The sequence below is a fragment of the Chrysemys picta genome, chromosome 3 (assembly GCF_011386835.1).
Source record: "Chrysemys picta bellii isolate R12L10 chromosome 3, ASM1138683v2, whole genome shotgun sequence".
NCBI lineage: Eukaryota > Metazoa > Chordata > Testudines > Emydidae > Chrysemys > Chrysemys picta.
The window spans coordinates 208824849-208838956 of NC_088793.1; the positions used below are offsets into that span (position 1 = coordinate 208824849).

General features: G+C 42.7%; 1 protein-coding gene across 4 annotated transcripts in view; it reads right to left on the reverse strand.

Annotated features, from left to right (window-relative positions):
* MRPS5 (mitochondrial ribosomal protein S5) overlaps nt 1–14108 on the reverse strand; it is a 280021-nt gene that overhangs the window by 7985 nt on the left and 257928 nt on the right. For all 4 annotated transcript variants that reach the window (XM_005293563.5, XM_042852719.2, XM_065590908.1 and 1 more), the window contains 4 exons: nt 13312–13402; nt 8536–8582; nt 7608–7665; nt 4460–4522 (listed from right to left, as the gene is read on the reverse strand). In XM_005293563.5, coding sequence (XP_005293620.2) covers nt 4460–4522; nt 7608–7665; nt 8536–8582; nt 13312–13402 — 259 coding nt within the window. The remainder of the gene's footprint in view (nt 1–4459; nt 4523–7607; nt 7666–8535; nt 8583–13311; nt 13403–14108) is intronic.

Here is a 14108-nt window from a genome sequence, read left to right on the forward strand (position 1 = left end):
GGAATCTAAATGCGGGGGACAATTTGACTCTGTATCTGCTGCTTTATAAATAATATTCTAACCCATATTAAGATTTCACTTTCACATTAACAGAAGTCTTACTGAAAAAATAAGTTTTTCACCCTACAAAAGTAGTATAGGATTCACACTAATTTTTAGATGCTAACAGAATGCATGTTATGCTAATAACTTTGTATATTAGCAACTGTTGTAATATGACAGTACAGAACAAACATGTAAGCAACAAAATCAAACGGTACTTGCAAAGCTTCAATGTACCAGCCTACTAAAAATATGGTTAATCTGTGAATATTGAAATAATTAAGCAACTGAACACAATGGGCAGTATTTCTGGACTACTGCAGGCCTCTGGCTTACTGTGAACCAATCCCCAAGTGATTTCTACTACTCAGGAAACATAACAACCCTTGAGAACACATTGGTAGTTGGAAACTTATTGCTATCATGAAATGGGGGTTATAAACAAAGAAGGGACCATATAGCTGTATTTGTATCCCTACTGTCTATTGCAGTTAGAGCACTGATTAGTCACTCAGCAGTAGTCTAAACCTGTCCTCTATGAATGTGATTTCCTTTACTGACTGTATTTGTTCACCTCTGAAAGCAATCATAAACAACTCAAATTATGTCCTTCCAGATTAAGTCAGGTCTATGCCAGAAACTATAAATTTGGCCTTTACTGCCAACTTATGACATAATGAATGTTTGTTTGTTTTAAAATAGAAGGTACTTAGAATATAAAACTAAATATGTTGAAAATAAACAACAATAAGCTGAATGGCTGCATGTTAAAATGCTAAGAGTTTAAACAAGCCCCTCCTAAAGATATCTGTGTTAGGCTTGGTCTACACTACCCCCCCTAATTCGAACTAAGGTACGCAACTTCAGCTACGTGAATAACGTAGCTGAAGTTCGAAGTACCTTATTTCGAATTAGTTGAAACTTACCTTGGTCCACACTCGGCAGGCAGGCTCCCCCGTCGACTCCGCGGTACTCCTCTCGGCGAGCTGGAGTACCGCAGTCGACGGCGAGCACTTCCGGGTTCGACTTATCGCGTCCAGACTAGACGCGATAAGTCGAACCCAGAAGTTCGATTTCCAGCCGTCGAACTTGCCGGTAAGTGTAGCCAAGGCCTTACAGTCTACGTTAGTGAGACATCAGAACATACGGCTGGAGTGCATCCAGACATGGTCAGGGGTTGGTATAAATACATGAGGTCTGGGAATTAGGTAAGTCATGAGAAAGAACGGTTACCCACCCTACAATAAAACTGTGGTTCTTCCAAGTGCTGCAGGCAGCGCGGATCCTGCAGCAGGTGTGCACACGCCTCGTGCACGCGATATCAGAGTCTTTTGAACAGCAGCGTGTGTCGTGGCTGCACATGGCCTGTGCCTCCTGGTGGGAGGGCAGGACTCTCCTTCAGCGCTCGCGCAGACTGCAGCCCTGGTTAGCTGAGGACTCAGAAGTGGGAATAGAGGGCAGGTTGTGGGATCTACACTGACAACCACCTCTCGCAGAACTTGTAGGGTAGGCGATGTTTTTTTCTTCCAGCATGTGTGAGCATGGCTCTCCAAAGGGTCTCAGAGTTCCACCTGAACCAATCAGTTAAAAGAAAGGGGTCAGGCAGCTCCCAAAGGCGGTGGCAGCCTTAGCCAGTACTGCCATCAACCCCACTGCCCCTGTGAGGGCCCAGGGTGTACGGTGGAGGACAGTGACTACAGGTGGCCTCTGGCATATCGGGGGCTTCTCCTGGGTCACTATTTGGACGGTCAGCCCCAACAGTAAGGGGATGTCCTCTGGCTCTGCTTGGTTTATGTGTTTTCTGATGAGGAAGTCAGTATTCCGAAACACCCAAGACCGGCACAGCCCTTGAGTCTTTCAGTGAATGGAGAGCGTTGTCTGTTCTGCTGCTAAAGACCTTCCCATCCCTTCAAAGGGCAGATCCTCTCTGGGGGCTTGAACTGCCGTTGATATACTGGACGTTAGAACCCATGATCTTGCCTCATCATGACAGACATGGGCACTGACCTCGCAGCTGTGTCGGACGATGGCCATGATTTTAGTGACCATTTGGCCCACCCATGATTTCTTTTAGCTTCTCTCCGTTCTCCTGTGGGATCTGAGACAGGAAGGGAGCGACCCTTACCTAAGTGAGGAAGTTATGTTTTGCAAACAAGGCCTGGTAGTTTGCAACCCGGCGTGGCAGTGAGGCAGAGGAGAATGCTTTGTGCCCAAAGAGGTCTTTACCCTTAGCCGTGCCCTCTGCAGACTTTGCCTTCTCCTGCACTAATACCACCACTGGGGATCCTGGTTTTGAGTGGGCCTAGAAATGTTCAAAGCCCTTCACGACACCTGGTATCTCTCTTCCACTCATTTAGAGTCCAGGATCTCTGAAATATGGGACAGGAGATTTTGGAATGCCTTGAGTTCATCGGTGCTCAGCATAGGGGCTGGTGTAACTGCCTTGTCAGGCAATGAGGCTGGGTCCTCAGGTGGAGACGGGGGGTTGCGGCTGTCTCTCCACTATCTCCTGCTTGTGTGGAGCAATAGCCAGCTCCTGTGTGGGTGGCCTGGCTAACGATGCCCCTGGAGAACAGGGTCTCCTCCTTGTCCGGGATGTGCAAAAGGCAATCTGCTCCAGGATACATGCAGCGATGGTCCCCGATAAGACCAATATGGCCAAAGAAGCATACTGTGGGGTACTGGCCTGGCCGATGTTGTGGCTGGCCCAGTGCAAATCTCACCTTATCTACTGAAGGGCCCTTGTTTAGAGCCCCGCAGTACTCTCCTGGGGGTCACCCTCTGAGGGTAGGGGAGAGGGACTCCCACTTGATGCCAGTGAGGAGGAGTAGGTCGGCAGGGTGAAGAGGAGCATGTCTCTGAAATGCTGGTGTCAGGGAGTGACACAGACTCAGTGCTCGTCCCCACTTTGGTGCAGAGAATGTCCCCTCCAGAGACCAATTCCTCCACAGACAGCTCCTTGGCACTGGGTTGGATTTGGCTCTCTTTTTTTGGAACAATCCCAGTGTTGATGGAGGGTCTCAGATGTTTTGTCTTTGGCGAAGTAGTGTTTTGTACCCTTCTTACTAGATGATTCTGCATGGTCTCTGCATGGTCTGGCTTGGCCTCTCGGCATCAGCCTTTCCATCCTGAGCATAGGTGCTGCACCTACTGCTGGGGCTTTGTTGATGACCCTTTTGCTGCTTTTTCCTCCCTGATCCCAGGATATGGTGTGTGTTCCAGGGAATGCAGGTGGAGGCTCATTCTAAGCTCTGCTTTTGCGCTTGCTGTTTCCTCTGGGTCCAAAGTGACTCACACGGATTGTTCTAGCAGGTGTAACTTGAGCTGAGTGTCCCGGGACGTGTGGGTCCCTGAGGACAAGGACAGGTATATGGTCCTTCCTAGGCAGGAGAAGCACTGGCTGTGCCTGTCAGCGAGGGGGATGAGTTCATCTCAAGATGGGCAGGAACCCCGATCGCTTAGACATCCATGAGATGTGGCGGGCAGCACGAGGCCCCAAGCCTGTTGTAAGGGGGTACTGGAGCGTTTCTGCTTCTTTGTTTTGGAAACATCCAATGTGCGGAAGAAAAGGGGTGAAGACAAAGTTTCTTGACCAAATTAGTGACAAAAAGGAACAAGTTTTGAAGCTCAGAAGAGAGTAGCAGGTTGCACATTCACCAGGTTCTCTCTCACAGCCACAGGCAGTAAGAGGGACCTGAGGAAGGGTCGCAGCCACCCTGCCCTTTATGTCCTTGCATGGAAACACGAGGAGCAAGGTGCACGTGTGGCCCTGATGGACACTCCTATTCAAAAGACTCCAATCTCTCATGCATGAGGCACATCCAAATCTCAAAGAACAGCATCAATATGCCAGCTTAACACAGTTCAGGAGGTGGCTCAGGAGAGCACCCCCTAAGGGAGGAGACAGGGGAGCAAACAACTGGGATGACATGTTACCAGAGCACAAACCAAGTGGGTAAGCCGGGGAGAGTATATCACCTACACTGGCTCGAATGGTCTTTGTTGCTAATCATTTCCTGGTGGAAAATGGTCCTGAACTCCAGCCAGCACCAGAGCAGTTCCCACACCCAGGTAGCATGGAGGAGACCCCGAGGAAGGTGGAGGGAGAGAAAATTGAGGTAGCTGGGGGAGACAAATTGGGTGCCGAGAGGAGGAAGAGGCAGGGATGATGGGAGGGAAATTGGACCAGGAAGAGAGGAGACCAAGGATTTAAATATATGATAGTGACATGACAACGGCCGGTAGTTTTAACGTACGGAATTGGCAACCAACAGCAGTTAAAATATAATGGCTGTATTTTTATGACGGCATTACATCAAAGAATAATTAACTTCAGTATGTATGTTTTTCCTTTGTCAAAGGAACACGAATGAGCTGGTAAATAATGCTTAGAAGTGCCAAGCCAGTTTTTAATTACCTTTGTTTTGCTTTTTCATCCGGATGGTTGTTCTTTTAAAAGTTGTTGTAATATCATGGTAAACTGAAAATAAAAATAATATTGTTACAGTATAATTCTCTAAGAATTATGCAATTCAACGAAATTACAGAATATCAACATATACAGAGTCCAGAACTCTGATAAGAAAATTATAGCTTACTCTCTTTTAAGAATTTTAACAGAAGGACACATCTAGATAAAATTCTAAAACAAAATGACCTTTTTACAACAGCAAATATTACTGCAATATTATATAGACAGAATCAACAGTCACTTGCAAAATACAGAGTGTTAATAAGCAGGTTATGATCCCACCCTGCTTTGCACAGTGTTTATATATGGCGCAAACTTACCTCCTTCCTGGGATTTAGGTTTAGTGGTAACAAACAACCTCCCACCCCACCCAAAAAAAACAAAACAAAACCCCCTGAAAAACCCTCAGCCTAAGATTTCTCCCCAAGCTTGGCTGTTCCTAGGGTTTCCCTGCAAGTTATCCACTGTCCCAAGACCTTAGGTTGCTTTATTCCTGAGACACAATCCAAATCCCCTTAGTGCTTGGCTGGAGCTAGCTGGACACATAGGACCTAACCTCAGAGGATACATCTGCACTGCATTTTAAAACCTGTGGCAGCGAGTCTCAGAGCCTGGGTCGACAGACTCAGGCTCGCTGGGCTCATGCTATGGCACTGAACACAGCTGTGAAGACAGTTGGCTTGGGCTGGAGCTCGGGTGCTGAAGCCCGGCGATGAAGGGTGAGTTTCAGAGCCTGAGCTGCACCGTCTACCCGGCAGACACGGGCTCCGAGACTCACCACCATGGTCTTAAAATGCAGTGTCAGCGTACCCAGAGCAACTCAGCACCTCTAGGGCGGGGGTTCTAGCACTTGGGCTGAAGATGGCTCAGCGGAAGAGTCCTGTGCTGCTCTGCAGGGCGCTAGAACTGCCAGCTGGTAACATGGCCCCAGACTACAGCTGTGGAATTATCACTGGCCTCAGAATAAGCCCCAAGGGGACCCCAGAGCTTTATTTTATCGACTTAAAAGGAGATGGTAAATTTAACAAAATCACTTCTGTCTGAAATTTTTTTAATGATACCGGATACAAACACCACCCAAGATTACTACAACTGAAAGAGATTACTCCATGTTTTCACGTTGTTTCCTTTGGACATTCTGCAGTGCTTGATGTATAGTCCTTACTCCTGCTCCCAAGGGCCTTTCACACGACATCATTCAGAGAAAAATATTTCTTACAAGTAAACCATAAAGAGTGGCAGGATGAGGGGGGAAAGGAGTTTCAGCTGGATGCTTATGTGCCCGACACTCCTCCCATTCTTATTAACTGGAGCATCTAATTCACCCTCCAAAACCCTACTACTCATCTCCATTTGTGACAGGATGGGCACAACTAGGTTTAAGGAACTAACACTGATGTCGGGTGCCAGACTAGTAAGTAGCTCCCATGTCCTAAAACTCTGGGTGTGACACCACTGCTGATCTTTTTCCATTATATAGCAAGACCCTTTGTGTGGTCTGCAGAAGAGCGGCTGGCGGGGAGCTGTAGGGATCCCCGTCCCTCGCAGAGGCTAGGAGTTGTGGGGTACCCCCACTGCCCATGGTGGCTGGGAACTTGGGGGCCCACTGCCTCAGGTAGCAGGGGTACCTTGCAGCTCCCTGCCGCTGCGGGAGGCATCAGGACCCTGTAGCTCCCAGCCCCCGGGGTGGAAGTCACGGATTCCATGACTTCTGCGACCTACGTGACAAAATCGTAGCATTATGTATAATGCTTTGTGTAATAATGATTTATTCTATAGAGCTGTATACTAATGTTTTTCACTGACTGTCTGGTATAAAGAGAGCAGTACACAGTACTAGAAGATACTACACACGTATTTAAGGTTAGAAAACATTTTATACGTCATTAAATTGCATTATTTGAGAAGCAACAACAGTGAAGCCTGTTTTGTGGGCAACCTGAGCTTTGGCTTTGTGTTTTTATTTGAATGTTCGACCACGCAATGTTCACATTCTCTTAATGTTGTTTTCTGTCTAGAATTCCTTGGGTCTTTTAAACAGAACATGAGGAAAAATCATACATCGCTTCACACTAGAAGACTCTGAAACCTGCTTAGTGCAAAGTGATGGCCATAGTTCAATGCTGTAATCTACCACGGTTTGCCTGGACAGCACCAGGACTCCTTCCTGCACACTCAGGAGCTCTGCTGGACACAGGATCTCTCCTAAGGTGGCAGGAGGTGTGCAGGAAGATTATTTTTCTTCATGGTAATGCCCAGAGTCCCAATCAGGATCAGGCCCACTGTGCTAGCATGCGACACACATATGGGAGGACACTCTGCCTGCTGTGGGGCTAATCTCCTGAGAACTTGAGTTACTCTGGAGTTACCAAAGAGCATCAAACGCTGAACTCCTCCCGCCCTAATGCACCAGATGCCAACATTCCCTTTTCCAGAGGCCTGCAGGAAGAGACCGTGACTTGCTGGGGTGCTTAGGAAAAGTGAAGTGGTTTGAGAAGGGCACGGGGCCAGCAAGTCAGCTATAGGAAGCAGGTGACTTATACAAGGTGCAGGCCCAGCAGAGGTCAAATTGTGCTCGCATAGATCTACACGAGCTGTAAACGCTATAAGAGTTTTAACGAGTCTGAAAGTCTTGCCATCTCTTAGGTTTTCGAGATTCAAATTTTAAACTTGGGGGGGAAAAAAAAAATCTCCCAGTTTAGTGCATGGGGAAGAGCAACCCATATTATGAGACCAAGCCACAACTTCGCTTTGTTGATCTTCCTATAACTGTTGATTTGAGACTGAATGAAAATAAAGGGTAAACTGGATATTCATCCCAGATAATGGTGACTATTTTTGCACAGCGGTCGGCACGGAACTATCTGACACGATCAATATGTCTAGCCAGAACAGTCTGGGGCTGAGATTTAAGAGAGCACACTGAAGGAATGGAACAACACAAGCAGAATTACAATGTAATACGTTCAGGCAAGAAAAAGTTTAGTTATTATGTTTCCTTTTGTAACAGCTGGCTGCAGGTTGGTGTTTTTAACACCAGTTTGAAACTTTTAAAGGAGGAGTCTAAAAAAAACAAAAAACCCTTCGTACTTACTTGTGTAGTTTTGATATCGCTCTACATAGTGTAAATAGTGAATTGCTCTGTTCTTTGCCTAGAAAACAAACAAGCAAAATATTTCTTCTTACAATAATTGTTAAAGTTACTTTGACTGGAGTACCTCAAATCTGCAGCTGTTCATCCAAACAAAACTACACTCAGGAAAACGAGAGTCACTTTTCGCCCACCTCGATGCCATACTGAATTTCAACAATTCTAATCAAATAAAATGTTTTCGACTAAGTGGATGCAGTCTCACATAGATTTATCTTCACTCAGTAACAGTGGTATCCAAGTTTGGTTATTTTATCATTACTGTTGATGACAACTGCGCTGGGCGTTACAACATATGAGCAGGATTCCTGGAAACCATGTGTCATTCTAAAATCTAGGGAAGACTTGAGAAAGCCACTATGCTTCAGAGAAAAACAAAAAACCTATGCTGACTGGGGTGCCTGAGCATTAGAAGTCTTAAATTGTAACCTGAAACTCTACAGACAAGGGTATTTGTCCTAAAAAAAGAACAACAACAAAAGCAACCCCTAACCAAAATAAAAACACACACAAAAAAGCAGTCAGAAAAAAAAATTTAAATTAGATTTTTTAATAAAGATTTTTCCTTCTTTCAAAGATACTGCAACTCTGAAATGAAAGTAACTGGGAACAATGCATATAAAGTTACCAGAGCCATCCCTGTTCATGTATTTTTTCGAAATACAACATGTCAACTGCAAGAGATAGTAGTATCCAATTTGGGACACCCATGAATAAGTGAACCTATTACTAAAACGAACAAACTATTTATTTTGTATCCAGGCAAAACTCTATTAATAGTGTTTACTAAACACTGATACTTACAAACATTTCTATATTTGATAACTACAACAGGTATGAAATATTTACATTTACTTTTTAAATTACATACTTTTCTTAAAGCTGTCATCCTGTCACTTGCTTTCCCCACTGCAAAACCTGAGAGAGACAAGTAGATGCATTATTAAAAACATATACACAATGTAAACAGTACATACTTACTCCTCTTACAGGGGTTCAGCGAGAGCTATGTGATTAAACATGTCATTTCTACTACCCTAACCTCAGCACCTGTTATTTCCACTCCACTGAATTAGACATATGAAAGAAATGGACAAGAAAAAGACCCATAAAAATGTAACATTTACAACTATCTAACAACTGGATGCAGTATTGTTGTAACAATCAAAGTCAAATCAGGTTGGCCAAGGAAAGAGATTTCCCACATCCATTTGTTCCAACCAATCCCTCATACCTTACTGTTGTGTCCAAGAGGGACCCCTCTGTTTAAAGAGCTTCAAGACACCTGCCAACTTTTTGGAAGTGGGGGAACAGAAAACAAAACAGGCATAATAGCTGCAATAGTAAAAAAAAAAAAAACAGTGGAACCAAAAACAAGAGGTAAGAGTGGCTAAATAGGGTGACTGTACAGAGCCAAACATGGGGAATATGAAAATCAAGTTTTACCAACAGAGAGAAACAGCAGCAAAGCACATAAACAAGTTAAGATAAGAAACCCTGAACCTTCCTCGTACATTCTAGTACATGCTGTTACTATAGCTAACAGAAAAAAGATAGTACAAGAACTTCACTGAATTCCGGGATCTAGTCCTATTTTTATTAGTACTGTGGTACTGTCAATAGACAATGCTTGTGCCGAAAAGCAAAGAGTCAGCTTAAGAGAAGACAACTGAGAGTGACAGACAACAGGAGAGAGGATGAGGGTTATAGGCTATATTACAATTACGTAGGCTGACAACATGCACAAGGGGTGGTTCCAAATCATGGATTTGGGATATTTTAGTTTTTGTTGTTGTTGTTTTGGCAGGTGATGGGGGTTGTAACCCTGCTCTAGGACCTGGACCAAAGCCCACTGAAGTCAGTGTGAGCAGGCCCACCACTCACTTCTTGCATGAATCACAGCAAAGGCAGGTCTTGAGAGAGGATCTGAAGCAGGCGGTAGCATTGTGGACTCAGTTGGGAGGGGGTAGCATGGAAGAAAGTGTGGAGATAGGTATGGGAGAAATGAATAATCAGATGGTCAAAGTTGGCCTCATTAACACAGAAAATCTTACTATCACTATCTGATTCCAGATGGCCTTAATTCTGTGCAGATGCCATGGATGCACCTTAATTCTGGCATTTCCTAACTTCTGAGTGCTGGACTTTGGTACCTTAATGTTCATGTAATGTAGTTTTGTGTATGTACATGAGACATACAAACATGAAGGTTGCGAAGTCAAGGATTCAAAAGCTAGGAAATGCCCGAACCAATGGCGCTATGATACGTATGCATCATGGAACCATCTTTAATTGAATGATCACATACTATGTTTATCATGGAATGGAAGGGCAAGAGCATGGAAGGCTGGTAGACTATTTCAACATGGGCAAAACTAAGTATTTTCCTTTAGCCTTGATCTCAGAAATGGCTGAAGTACTTTGGCTGTAATTTTCAAAAAAAATATTCAGCCTGAGATAGACACCCCGCATGGAAAATCTCATCCTACATGGTTAGAGTCTAGCCAAGTTTTAAGCAATTGAAAATAGGGACATATACTGGGACATATCAGGCAACCTTAATAATAGGTGGTGCTACTTGCTCTGCCCATAATAAAACGAGACCATTTACTTCTGTGACGTGAACTCTTTGCGTATGTCTCCAAAACTGAACTGCTTTTATTGCAGCCATATAACAATACACTCGTATGTAACGTCCTGTCCGCTGTCACCCTTACAATACACCCCTGGCTCCTACTTCTTGCTAGGTTTTACCAACACCATTACCTTGCATTTTCCAGGCTGAATCTCAGTTTAATTCCTCCCGTTTCTATTCTCTCCAAGTCCCTTTGGCACTCCAGTTACAGCCCAATGTACGTGGGAACCACCCACAAAATGGGGAGGAAACCTTTTTTTTTTTTTTTTTTTTTTTAAGAAAACAACTGATAGCATTATATTTTCAAGAATGCTTGTTAAATAAAGCTTGTCCTGCATGCAAAAGGTTAACTCTTTTATTATATAATTTAAAGAGAGTCAAGCTGATTCCCATGAAGCAGAACTGGCAAAGAATAAATAATCGCAGCGTAACAAAGGGCAGCCGTGCAGTTTGTTTGGAGATCTCATTATGACAAAACGCTAAGTCTGTCTAGTATTACTTTGTCCTCACAGTTTAGTCCAATGCTTCAACAAATGTCTCACGCAAACCCTGGCTACTGAAGTGAGCAGGCACTGTTAAATTTTTGTAACTGACCAGATGAAACAGAACCTTTAGAGATGAAACTTGCATTTATTTAGAAAGCATGTGTAGTTTTCTGGCTCAACTTTATATTTCCAGTGCACACTTACTGTCTGTTGGCATCTAAGTTTTAAAATACAAAGTGAAAAATACAAGTGTTTATAGGCCTAGCAGCCTTATGGAATGTTTTCCCTTTGTTTTACATTAAAAATGTGCTGTGAAGAGTACTCTGATTTATTTTTCTCTTCGCGGGGGCAAAGAAAACCAGCTAAGAGGGCTTGTCTACATAAGAAGCTGAATAGTGGTATAGTTAAAGTAGTATAGCACCTTACTGCGCATATAAAAGGTGCACAAAGGTGCTTTATATCAGTATAGCTGTTCCCGTATGGGAAGGGGAATAAGAATAAACCCGCATAAGGCACTTCTATACGGGTATAACTGAATCCACACTATGGGTTGGATTGGTTTAACTCTATCAGTAAAAATCACCCTCCTACATGACAATTATAGCAGTATAAAAACTGTGTGTTGACCAGGTGTCAGAGGTCAATTCTATTCACTAGGCAATGACATCATCAGCACAAAGGGGGTTTAAATGAGAATATTTCTTTAGCCATTTTTAATGATCAAAAAAAGGTTAGGAGAAGGTTTTTCATGATGCATGGTGCTGGATTCCTGAGACACCCATTCACACTACGTGAAGTACTGGGCACATTGCCTTTGCCTACCCTATATAATTTTAGGAAGAGATTTGCTCTCTAGTCCAGCTGAAGTAGCAGGAGCTCAAGTGTAGACAAGTCTCTGGTGGATTTCAGCATTTTTTACCTTTATTAATTAGCCCGTCTCCTCAGTAAGTTCAATGAAGTGTTGAAGACATCAGAAACCATTGGAGCTTTGTCTACATTAGGGCTCCCATCAGTGCTAACACTGGTTCAGCTGAACTGGTTGTATATTTTCCCCCAAATTCCCTCATTTGCATATGGGCACACAGGGAGACTTAATACACTTCCCCTTTTGTTTGCAAAGAAAAGGTACGTGTGATTGGGGCCTTGTCTGACTTAGATTGCTAATGTCTCCTTTGAAGAAGGAATCCTCGCCCTGACTTTAATGCAGCATTTCCCAAACGTTTGAAAGCTGAGATCCACTCTGAGGAAAATTAAGCCAACCACTCCCCTCTAGCCAGCCTCTAGTCTTCCCTTCTTCTTGTATTGAGAAGCTTGTAAATACTTGTCTTCAAATGCACCTGTCCACAGCCAATAATTATTAGACCCATCACAATCTGAGGTTTCTATTTTTTTCAGTTTGCTTTGTGCAACTGACAGCACTTTATCTACAGTTAGTTTCGTTGATGCCCTAATACATAGTAATTTTCTTCCATGTTGAAGAAACCGATATAAATATCTGCAGGGGAGAAGTAAAACAAAACTGGTAAAACCCTGAGCTGCTGATGTCAACGGAAGTCTTGCCATTGACTACACTTCCAGGGTTTCATCAAAGTATTTTATTTTTCATTAACATTCCTGGATGTACTATTTAAAGAGAACTCCATCAGAAACTGGATTTTTTTTTTTTAAAAGAGTAAATTTCTATAAAGTAACAAAGTTTAGTGTGAGCAAGAAGGTAGCATAGAAAATGTTACAGACTTATCCTATAATAAAGTAAATGTAGACTTATCCTATAATAAAGTAAATCAGGCATTAAATTTCAGATGGAAGAAATAATACTTTGGACAGATTATACTGAGGTACAGGATGAGAAAAACAAAAAGAAATAACCTTCTATCCAGTTGCCTAACTGGGAAAAAACTCGTAAGGGTACAGGAATCAGTCCTACCATCCTGTCATACACTGGTTACAGCAAGTGTGGCATGTACTAGAGAAGGTAAAACCTATTTTCAGAACATGGAAATTGCCATAAGTTTGGTCCCCCTTTCTTAATGACTTTAATTGTTCTAATGAACACTCCAAACCACTCAACGTCATAAAGCTTTGGAGGTTCTTTTTAATCATAAATAATGTGATGCCCCAAAGCAAAAAGGAACAGCATGAAAAGGAAATCACATACTCCATTTTGATCTGCCAGTGATACTGCCTTTGTCACTCAGGAATTAAATAAGAGTGGCTGTTATAACTGACAATTATACTCTAATCTTATTAGTATATTACTTTATTTTGTGTAAAAGAAAATAGAAGTGTCCTTGATGGGCATTTTTTTCATAATCATCACTGATTGTACATTTCCATTGTAAACCTTGATTCTACTGTTCTTTCTCTTGGTATATTGATATGGACGTTAATATTCCACCCCCAAAATGAATTTGTTGTTTAAAAACCAATCAGATTAATAAACATCCCTTTGAACAACATGCTTCCCACAGCCCTATCCCAGCATCATTCACTTGGCACCTTTCAAATACATTATAATTACACCTACCTGCAGCCCCATTTCCATTTCCAACAACCACTAGGGCACTAACTGATCTTCTTCTGCCTTCCTTTGCTGTCATATTAAATACATGTTTCACCTGATGGAAAAAAACAAAGCAGTTTGCTATGAGGCACTTTGTCTTCTTAAAAAAAAATTAATCACTTTACTAAAAAGACAGATTTGTAAGAGAAGAGCTTAGACACATGCTACATTTTTGTGAATGAATATTATATAGAATGGGAACTGACTTTAAAGATTTAAGTCTGCTAAAAATTCTGTTACTGTATTAACTAGTGCACAACAACATAAAATAAGCATTACAGTGTGGCTTCACTAAAGCAAAAGGAACATTTTCTGTGATCTCCTCTGTACTGTTTAGTTACATAATAAATGAACATCCTGTATTATGATCAACTTCACACTTAATTTCAAGCATCCTGCTTAAGAAATATCACAGCAAAGAAAGAAAATTAATGAAAATGTAAAAAGACATTAACGTCTTGCTTCCCACCTCAAACTGACACATGTTAGAAGCTCTCTCATAGAAACTGCTCAAGGCAGGTTATTGCTTTATACCATTTGAAGACTGGGATCCCAAATTACTTACTGAGGCAGTGGCAGCTAATCTGATTTCCAGGGGTAAAGATACTAATACAAACTCTACACATACTTCCAAGTACAGTGAAAATATCACTGATTTCAGAAGAATTGGACACAAAAATCCGCAGTACTGCAATGGAACCCACTTCCTGGCTCTGCCAGACTCCCTCTTGCAATTACTTCACGTCTGCGCCCAAGTTCCC